This window comes from Eleutherodactylus coqui, chromosome 2, assembly GCF_035609145.1.
Source record: "Eleutherodactylus coqui strain aEleCoq1 chromosome 2, aEleCoq1.hap1, whole genome shotgun sequence".
In the NCBI taxonomy this organism is placed as follows: Eukaryota; Metazoa; Chordata; class Amphibia; order Anura; family Eleutherodactylidae; genus Eleutherodactylus; species Eleutherodactylus coqui.
The window spans coordinates 84,854,415-84,865,159 of record NC_089838.1 but is presented as its reverse complement, the minus strand read 5'-3'; the positions used below and the strand labels follow the sequence as shown (position 1 = coordinate 84,865,159).

Genomic DNA, 10,745 nt, shown 5'->3' with positions numbered 1-10,745 from the left:
GATCAGAAAGGGACCTTTTTGAATCCTATTTTTAGTTTTCGTGTTGTGCGGCGTCCATATCACAAGCTTGCAGGCAGCATGCGGGATGTGTGAGAAAGCCGGCAATCTACAAGAACATATGTACGGGGCGAGATAAAACAGCACGCAGGGCGCTTATCACTTCAACTACTGAAAACTTTGCACGTGGGACTGCATGTTTGGAGGAAGGGTTAATAACGTTCACTTTGTAAACGAACTCCAAAAGTTCAGGGCGACTTATTTGTTTTTAGGTCTATTGATATTTTGCCCTCTTTACCCAACTGAAAAAGTTTTTACTGGTCGTCTACTCCATTTATCCACTAAAGGTAATAATGTGCATAAGTGACTGAAAAACCAGGACACAACAGTGAGGAGCAGGACAGGCCACAGCTTCACAGCAATACAAAATTATCAGTAAGCTCCCTCTAGTGGCGGTCTGTATGAGAAAAACAGAGAGCCAACGGCTAGTGAGGTATTTAAAGAAACAAATCAGAAACATTTTTCTAAAAATAATGAAAATTTAAAAAAAATTATTTAGGGGAGGACATTTACTTTAAAAAATATACTGACAGCCTATTAAAATGCATTAAGGTTGGATTCACACATGCAGCTATAATGGGAGTTTTTGATTGTTTTATACAAAACAAGTGAGAGGTGCAAATCTTTCTTTTAGACTTTTCCTTCTTTTTGTTTGGCTCAAAATACTGCATATGTGATTCCAAATTGGTGGTAAAGGGAACTTGTTATGTTCTTTGCCAGGGGTGTAACTGTAGGGGAAGCAGGGGATTCGGTTGCACCCGGGCCCAGGAGCCTTAGGGGGCCCATAAGGCCTCTCTTCTTCATATAGGGAGCCCAGTACTATGATTAAAGCATTATAGTTGAGGGCCCGGTTACATGTTTTGCATTGGGGCCCAGAAGCATCAAGTTACGCCTCTGTTTGAGCCCCATCAACTATGGTGCACGTTATAGTCTCATAGGACAGGGTTATTGGACTGCATAGTGCATGATGTGAATGAAAAGCGAAGAAGTGATAGCGGATTCACTATTTTTCTCATTCACCACATAAAAAGAAAATGTATAAAAGCTATGATATATATCCAAATACCATCATTGAAAAACCAAGCCCAGATACATAAGTGGGAAAATTACATTTTTTTATAGTTCTTGGAATGCTGTGATGAAAAAAAATGCTGCATCCTGAAGGCCCAAGGTAGACCAGACCTTAAAGGAGTTGTACCAAGATACAAAGTTATCGCAGGGGATAATTTTACAATCAGTGGAGGGTCCAACCACTGTGATCCTTGCCTATTGGGAGAAAGGGGGTCCTGAAGGTCCCTCCAAGAATGGATCGGAGATCACACAAGGACCATCACTGCATGTCCTATTCTTGCCCGGTTTCGCAGATTAGAATAGAACAGGCAACGGGCCTGTGGAGGTCAGACAGCACATGGATGGGTGTCAAAGTACAGTCAAATGCAAGATGCACCTGAGTTTCTCCGACACAACTTTGTAACTTGGGCCTTAAACTAACACACTAGTTATTTCAGTCCTCTATAATTACTGTTCTTGATCACCCTTTTTGCATGACACGAAAGTCTGTTAGACACTGACCATGGGACAGATCTGCGAAAAATTAGAACTGCCATGTTGGACTCTTATAGTCATTGTCAGCGGCAGCCATTGGTTATGGTTTTATGTAAAACAACAGATTTGCACCCAGGTCACTGGTGAAGGCTGAAGCCCAGGTCATCAGCTTTCTGCATTAACATATAATACCATCCAGGTCAACAACCTTCGCAGACAAGACATGAAAGACACGGCGTTGAGAAAACTGACCACTCTAGTGTACAGGTCAAACTCAAGACCCGCGGGCTGAATCCGGCCCGCCATGTCGTTTTATATGTGTCCTGAGACAAGGTCTGGCTGCAGAAGTGCCAAATCTCCACTTTCACCCGATAACACAGCCAGCATGGCAGAGGCGGTGGCGCCAGTACAGGAAGCGGGTGCCATCTTGGATTCTGAGCTCTGGCCCACTTTCACACCGTACTGTCTAGCAGCTCACAAGTGGTGGCACAATTCTGTCAGACCTACCCAGCTGCCTAGCCACCCTTTAAGGTAGGAAGACATGGAAGGGGAGAAACCCCATCATAGCGCATAGAGCTCCATAACCATGTTAAGGGGTACTTTTTCCCATGCGCAAAAAAAAAAAGCAAAAAGGTCCCACAGATTTACACATGTATCATGCATATTCACTGATTATTTACACAATCTCATTGACTTTAAAGGCTTAAACAGACGGACATATGCGCAAATACGCTTACTGCAACGCAGCGTGTTTGTGCATGAACAAGGTTTAGAGAGGGCAATAATCAGACTGTAGCACGCATGTCTGTGCATAGTACTGTAATTTGTGCTCGCCGTACCAGTTCACATGCACACGTGATACTCCCTTTCTGTAGATTTAAATGGCTATTGAAGCCTAATATCTCTTTTCTCACCGTGGACACGTTAAAAACGCTTACTGTTGCCCTCATCCACTCCCAGCTCGATTATTACGATTCGTTGCTGATCGGCCTCCCCTGCTCCAGACTCTACCCTCTCCAATCCGTCCTAAATGCGGCAGCCAGGCTCATCTTCCTGTCCAGCCGCTACTCGGACGCCTCTGCCCTGTGCCAGTCACTGCACTGGCTGCCCGTTAAATACAGAATTCAATTTAAACTCGCTACCTTCATCCACAAAGCCCTCCACAGCGCAGCGCCCCCCTATATCGCCTCCCTCATCTAAATCCATCACCCAGCCCGGGCTCTCCGCTCTGCTAACGAAACCAAACTGAGTGCCCCGTTAATTCGAACTTCTCATTCCCGCCTCCAAGACTTCTCCAGAGCAGCACCGGTCCTCTGGAACGCACTACCAAAGGCTACCCGAGCAATCCAGGACTCGCAGAACTTCAGGCGTGCTCTGAAAACGCACCTCTTCAGGGAGGCATACCGCATTCTCTAAACAAACCCCTCTGTACTCCGCCTGATAACATGCTCCCTGACCTACCGACTGCAATCCCTGCTAGCCACCATATACCGCTCCTGCAGTCATACCGATTCTGCCGTCACATGGCTAAATGTCTGACCATTGTCTATGTGTATAACATCGCTCACTCTCCATCTCACCATACCTAGCACATCTCCGCCATACCGTGCACATCTCCAGCCCCTTTACCTTCTGTATCAGCCCACTATTCGTAGTATGTAAGCTCATCAGAGCAGGATCCTCACCCCTATTGTTTCCATCAACTGATTACTATGTAACCGTGGTTCTGTAATGTTTGTACTTTTGTCTTTCTGTATCCCCCCTGTCTATGTAAGCGCTGCGGAATATGTTGGCGCTATACAAATAAAGTTTATTATTATTATTAATAATAATAATAAGGTCCACCTGCCTTCCTTTCCCTGCATTTCCCGCAGTATCACACCCTCCTCCTTGCTTTTTTTTAACCTGCCATAGACTTCTATTGTAGTTTAGCTGCTTAAAACGTGGAAAGATAGGGCAGGTCCTATCTTTTCATGCACATAGGAAATGCGTGCGAGCAACAGGCTCATGAGAACAAACTCACTGAAATGAATTTTTTTTATCCAACGCGTTTTGTGGACGTGATTTTCATGTGCACAAATGCGTTCATTTGTTTACGTTCTAAGGCGCAATATCGGTTCATAACACAGACCAAAATGCAACATACTGCGTTTTTATTTCATGCATGTAAAATACACGCATGTTTGAATACTCCAATGCAAATCAATGATGTTTAAACTGTCCGTATTACGTGCGTAATACAGAGCGCAAATACACCGTGTGAGTAAGCTCTTATGAACGGTTCCTTTGAAGGCAACCAAAATGCTGATGTGGCCCTAGTTGAAAATGAGTATGGCCAGCTGAAAGCATTATGATTTACTGTTGGAGATCTACCGTTAGGTTCCGATCTACTGCCCACCTACCTAAGGTTTAGCCTACGTCTAGCGTTGCAATTTATAACTTTTCTGTTGAAATGTAGTCCCCGGCATTTTCTGGGAACTTAGTTTGCATGTGGAAAATATCTATTTTTCATAAATGTTACAGAAGATCCCCAAATGCATTATTGGAAAGGAAATTAGGGGAGATTCTCAGGAGAAATGTGTTCCAGAAATGTACATATTTCCAAAGATCTGTCCCTGCGGTCTCCACAGGGCATTCACCTCTATAGGGCTCTGCGCAGAGGAAGTACATATTAATAGAAATGCAAGGGAAAATATAGTTGACAGCTGTGTGACCGTAAGGTTTCTGTGAATCTGAGTGTATGTGACATTAGTAGAGTCAGAGCATTATTCAGCACGCTCTAATCTATCAGTAATGGGAGAGCTGACTGCTAGCATTCATTCCCTCCCACCACTTGTATGGGGTGGTGCAGGCTGCTCCGCTCTAATGCTGCTCGCTAGAAGCCAGCTAGGCTCACCTGCATGTAGACCTGAACAAGTCAAGAGCCTTCTGCAAGAACTGGGGCAATCTAGTGCCAAGGCTGTCATTTGCTCCATGCAGTCTTCAAGGACAAAGATCTGTGGACTGTGAAACTTCAAGCAGCTTCTTACTCCCTTCTGACTCTAAACTGAAGCACAAAAGGAAATGTACCCGTCTGCAGCCTACTAGGACAAGCAATCTGCTACATTGTAGCACAAATGTAACGACCATGACTATCTACTGAGCAGATGACATCTCCCCCCAGATGCATGAAGTCTGGAGAACTCACCTGATGGGATGGATCTGTGAGTAGCAGCTTATAACACATGATACCTGTACTAATATTTCGCAGCCCTGGCTACTGACCTTCCCAATTCATGTATCTTCTGCTGGACTACTTGTATGACCCACCTGATATATTGACTTGACATTAACATGTGACCGAGATGGAGTTTACAACTTTATCTGCTGGAGTCTACAATGTTTCTGGAAACAGCAGCCAGCAGGAACTAAAGAGTTGGCCGTACGCAGCATGGGAGTGCGCCCTGATTATTCTCGCTGTGGGGGCTATCATTTTATCCACCGTTATTGGGAACATTCTGGTGGTTTTAGCTATTTTTACCAGTCGAGCTCTTAGAGCACCACAGAACTTGTTCCTGGTCTCCTTGGCATCAGCTGATATTCTTGTAGGAGCTTTGATCATTCCATTCTCCTTGGCGAAAGAGGTCATGGGCTATTGGCACTTTGGAGATGTTTGGTGTAGAATGTACTTGGCTTTAGACATCTTGTTCTGCACCTCTTCCATAGTTCACCTGTGTGCCATCAGCATTGACAGATACTGGTCCGTTACCAAAGCAGTAAGTTACAACTTGAGGCGCACACCCAAAAGGATTAAGAGTATGATTGCAATTATCTGGGTGGTATCTGCAGTAACCTGTTTCCCACCATTGCTGAAGACGAATGAAGAATGGAAGTGTGACCTCAATGATGACACCTGGTATGTCTTGTTTTCATGCACTGTTTCCTTCTTTCTTCCATGCTTCATTATGATATTCCTATACTGCCGGATCTATAGGGTAGCCAAACACAGGGCATCTACAGTGTCCCACCTCAAGAACGGTCTTTCTGGATGCAACAGTATTCCACCAGGTATATGTTACCACGAAGAGTGTTTAGACCAGCACAACCCTCACAACAGCCATGATGCAGATGAAATGGACCTGGAGGAGAGCACATCTTCAATTCGCAGGTTCTCCGAACAAGGAGATCATGGTCCTGCGAATATTGGCAATAATGCAAAACTTAAAAGGCTTTCATGGACCATGAGCAGAGGACAGCAAAGACGAGACAGATCAATCTCAATCTCTCAGACCCGCCTGCAGCAGCTGAGGGAGAAGAGGTTAACATTTGTCCTAGCGGTGGTGATTGGAGGCTTTGTCATTTGCTGGTTCCCATTTTTCTTTACTTACAGCTTGGAGTCTGTGTGTAGAGGGAGATGTGGCATTTCAGCTGCTCTCTTTAACTTTTTCTTCTGGATCGGTTACTGCAACAGCAGCCTTAATCCTGTAATATACACCGTATTTAACAGAGACTTCAGGAAAGCATTCCGAAAACTTCTTATACGTACTCCCAAAAGGACATTGTGAGAAGAATGTGACTTTTAGGGACCTTTTGCACAGGCCAGAATTAGTACATGTGGACATTTCTGCGTCATAATGTTATCCCTATGGGGCTTGAATTCCGCACCTGTTTAAAACTGCATGTCTTTAGTTCAAAACCGCAAGAGTAAATTCCGCAGTGGAAAAGTTTTCTCCTGCAGAGTTAAGAACATATTATGATATTGTTGTTGTGGATTTATAAATACAGCAGATGTAATTCTGCATTTAAAGTCTGTGGGAAAAAACCTCAATAAATTCCGTAAGACATTCCACAGTTAATAACGCAACAAAATCTGCATTGCTTGACAAAATTGCATCTGAGCTGCTTCCTGCAGGCAATTCTGTCCTGTGTTAAAGGTCCCTTAGGGTAGCTTCACACACAGCATTTTTTAGAAAACGCACTTGCAGATTTTTGGTGCAGTCTTTCAAACCAAAGCCAGAGGTGGATTAAAAAAGAATGATAACTATAAAGGAAGGACTACTCCTTCTCCTTCTTGCTCCATCCACGTCTGACTTTTGTTCAAAAAACTGCAGGTGCGTCTCCCAAAGAGTGCCATGTGTGAAGCCACCTTAAAGGAGCACAGAAACTGCAGAAGAACTAGGTGCTGAGCAGGGTCATATGCATGCAATGCAGCTATTGGGTCATTTAATATCGTGGCTAAGAAACTGAAGACTTGGCTCCATTAGGAATAAATACATTTCACAACATTGTGTTTCAACTGAGATTATTTTTTGTTACAGGTTCTAAAAGTTGATGTTTTTGACATTTGGTCAGTGCATTGTTTTTCCAAATCTCCAATGAATCCTAAAGCAAAATAGTTAAAAAAAAGTCCTGGTGATGATACTGTATGTGTTATTCTTATCATTCGTGATTGTGCAGATAAGAATATATGAAATAGGCCCTACTTATACTCTGCTTGCAGTCATTGAATGTAGATAAAAACCTGTTCTGATCATATTCAACTGACACTAGTGTTTGGTTCATTACAAGCCAGAGCTTTGCTTCACTTTAAATGCTTGCTGAGAAATAGTTTTCAGCCTGTGTATGTAAAAAATACAGATTTCTATTCAATGACAGCAAGCAGATGTATTTTAAGGGGTTATCCGGTTACCAGACAGCATCTTTTCGATAGCACTCACTGTAGTAATACAACAAACTGAGCAGTACTTATTCCTCCTCTGCTGCCAGGATGCAGCACTGCAGCCCACCGTGGTCCCAATGTCTGTTGTGACAGCTGACATCACCAGAGGTCAGGCAACTGCCGCAGCCAATCAGAGGCTGCAGCGTCACTGCTCGGCTCTTTTGGTCTCATGCCGCCCAGGATGTAAGCGCTGATGCCAGTAGAACGAGCGATGATGCTTCACTTCTGATTGGCTGCGGCAGTAGCCTGACTTCCGGTGATATCAACTGTCACAACGGACACCTGGACCACGGCGGACTGCAGTGTTGGATCTTGCTCAGCTTGTTGTATTACCACAATGAGTGCTATTGAAGGGATGTTGTCTGGTAACTGAACAACCCCGTCAACATTTTATGAATTGACACACAAAGTTTATTTCCCCTGGATAGGTGATAAATGTCTGATCAATGGTGGTCCGACTACTGAGACCCCTAGGGATCCTGAAAACGGCGCAGCCTGAATGCCCCCTGTGAAAGGAACGGGGGTGTGCATGTCTGACACTATGCTCCATTAGATGAAGGGAGATGACTGAGCACATTGATCTCCTTCTGTCCCACGATAGTGAATGCAGCAGTGGTCGAGCCTCTCCATTAGCATTGGGCATTCAAGTTTTGAAATTCTTAGGATTGATGGGGGTCCCAGTAATTGGAATCCCAGTAATCAGGCATTCATCCCTTATCCTATGGTCCTGTGGATAGGAGAGAAATGTCTTTGATGGGAAACCCATATAGTACTATATACGGTATGTTAAATGACTTGTATTCGATGATACTTAGACGTAATAATTGGACAAACTGTATGTTTTTGCTTCTGCAGATACAGTATTTTATCACAGTTCTGGAATATTAAGCAGATTTTCCATAAACTGCAATTGTGAGACATCCAGTCTGATTGAAGACACAAGGCTATTCTCACCCTGCATGAGTAATTTAAAAAAGACATGACTTCGTTTTTCTTATCTATTACTGTAAAGATTCCATCATCCTATTCCATCATCCTATTCCATCATCCTATTCCATCATCCCGACCAGAAATCTTAACATTGAAATCAATGAGATAATTTTTAAAAATGGATGTCATAACTGATCTCCCTCATTTCATTCCATTGTATTAGTCATCCCACTGGTTTCAATGTTCAAGAGACTGTCACCATCTATCTGCAACTCAATCTGAGGGCAGTACAAGATAGTGGCATGACGCGGGTATAACGGATCTAGGCCCTGTGACCTGACCCAACCACCCCTTTTCCCCACCTTAAAGAAACACGTTACAACTTCTAACTTTGGATAAATTTGGCCACAGCAGCCATTTATTATAAAATTTTTTAACAATTTATATAAAAACATCCTAAAATAAACAACCCGTCCAACCAACCAAAAACCCCGTTAGAAAAAATGTTGGGGGGGGAAGTCCCTGGAGCCTCAACCACCGCTGTCGCCTCACCCACAGGGACGAATTTTGTATTGCCTCCCGCCGCACTCCACCTATCCGACTCGGGAGACCAAAATTCTATCCCGCTACCGCCTCCCGCCACAAGACAGCCGACTCGGGAGGGAAGGAACACCCGGTTGCCCCTAGTCGCCGACCTCCCGACTCAGAGACCCGCTAGCCGTTCCGATGCTAGCTCCACCGTCTCTGCAGGGACTCCGGCCTGACAGAGTTGAGAGGCGACAGACTACCATACGCCCTATGAACGATGGGTGTGGGGGAGGTAGCTCAGAGCTCCCGCCTTCACCCCACCCCTATTACAGCTGACTCCAAGGATCCCCCCCTTTAAACGCTGCTATGACATATAACCCGCTAACCTCCCCACCCCCCAGGCTAACTAACCCGTGAAACCCCCCCCCCCAATTACTGAAATAAGGGCGGGTGGGTGGGACTTCCTCTCTGCCTGTGCTTCTGCTCCTTGCTCCTTGCTGTCCGTTGCTGCACTGACCCCTCCTCCTGCTGTTCCCGCACTTTCTATCTGCTTCCCCCACTTAGCTCCCCCCCCTTTCTCTACTTACCAGTCTCACCTTTTGTTAACCCCTACCTTCCCCGTTAACCCTGTCATGCGCTGCCTCCATCTATAGCCCTGTGGTCTGCTATTCTGGCGCTTCTGTCACACTGATCACAGTGATAAGTCTGCTGTGTGGATCTGTGCAGTAGTTTGTAAGGAACTTGCCTTTTATCAGTAGCTGCACATGCATGCAAGACTACTTAAAGTAGTCCTGGATATTCAGGAGCTGCAGACTAGCTCCACCCACCCCACCTTCAGCCATTGAATGACAACTTATGGCTTATTACTGTGCAAAGTGAGAGAGCTGCCAATCACTGGCTAGATGGTGGGGTGGGAGTGGCCAGCCTGCAGCTCATGAATATGCAGGACTAGTTCTGTGTCTAGCTGCTACTAATAAAATGGAAGTTTCTCCTAAACTACTGCACAGATACACACAGCAGACATATCACTGTAATCACTGTGACAGGCACTACCTTATGGAGAGAGGGCTTCAAAAAGATGGTGACAGATTCCCATTTAAGAGAGCCTGTCAGTATGAAAATGTCCAGTATACTTTGTAGTTTATTCATTTATCTGCTCATTCGGGGGTTAGGAGTCCAGTGGGCTATCTCTGTAGTTGCACTTATATAGGGAAGATTGTCGATTACCGCTAGGACCGCCCACTGGACACCTAATCCCAGAATGAGAAGAGATAAATATAACCTATTGATATAAATGGTTTCATTTTCATTTCTTTTTTTGGGGCGTGCAGTGCTGGGGCTGGAGAAGATTTCAGGTATAATATACACCATTTTCTGGCGTATATTACACATAAATGTGTCAGTGTATGTTGGCCACGCCCCACTGATAAGCCACACCCTCCCTGTTTTCGGGAAAGTGGTGCAGAGTGGTGTACCAATCAAAAAGTCTAGCCCAGAAAAGGGAAGAAAATTCTCCCCCTATAAGTCAATATGCCCACCTCCTCCTGCAGATGTGACGCCATGTTCAACACTGAGTATAAAAATAAAAACTATTGCGCGCCTTGGCAGAAAACCAATCTTTTTTATTCTTATTTAGGGCGCCCACCCACTGGTGTTTGCGATTTCCGTGCGTGAAAAACGAGAAAAAAAACGCCAGTGGACAGGAACACATTCAATACTAATTGCTCTTGAGAAAAAACGCAAAACGCAAAGGAAAAAAAATCGCCAGTGGGTGGGCGCCCTAAAACTATAATTTTAATAAGAATAAAAAAGATTGGTTTTCTGCCAAGGCGCGGGATAGTTTTTATTTTTACTTTTATACTCAGTAAGGGCGCCTACCCACTTGCGTTTTTTTTTCCTTTGCGTTTTGCGTTTTTTCTGAAGAGCAATTAGAATTGAATGTGTTCTTGTCCATTTGCGTTTTTTTTTTTCGGTCCGTTGCAATTTT

General features: G+C 44.4%; 1 protein-coding gene across 1 annotated transcript; it reads left to right on the top strand.

Moving 5' to 3' along the window:
- The first annotated feature begins 4,410 nt into the window (after window positions 1-4,410).
- LOC136611505 (alpha-2Db adrenergic receptor-like) lies at window positions 4,411-6,866 on the top strand. Its single transcript, XM_066591167.1, has one exon. The coding sequence runs from the start codon at window positions 4,947-4,949 to the stop codon at window positions 6,144-6,146; it is 1,200 nt and encodes a 399-aa protein (XP_066447264.1). The 5' UTR covers window positions 4,411-4,946; the 3' UTR covers window positions 6,147-6,866.
- The last annotated feature ends 3,879 nt before the right edge of the window (window positions 6,867-10,745 follow it).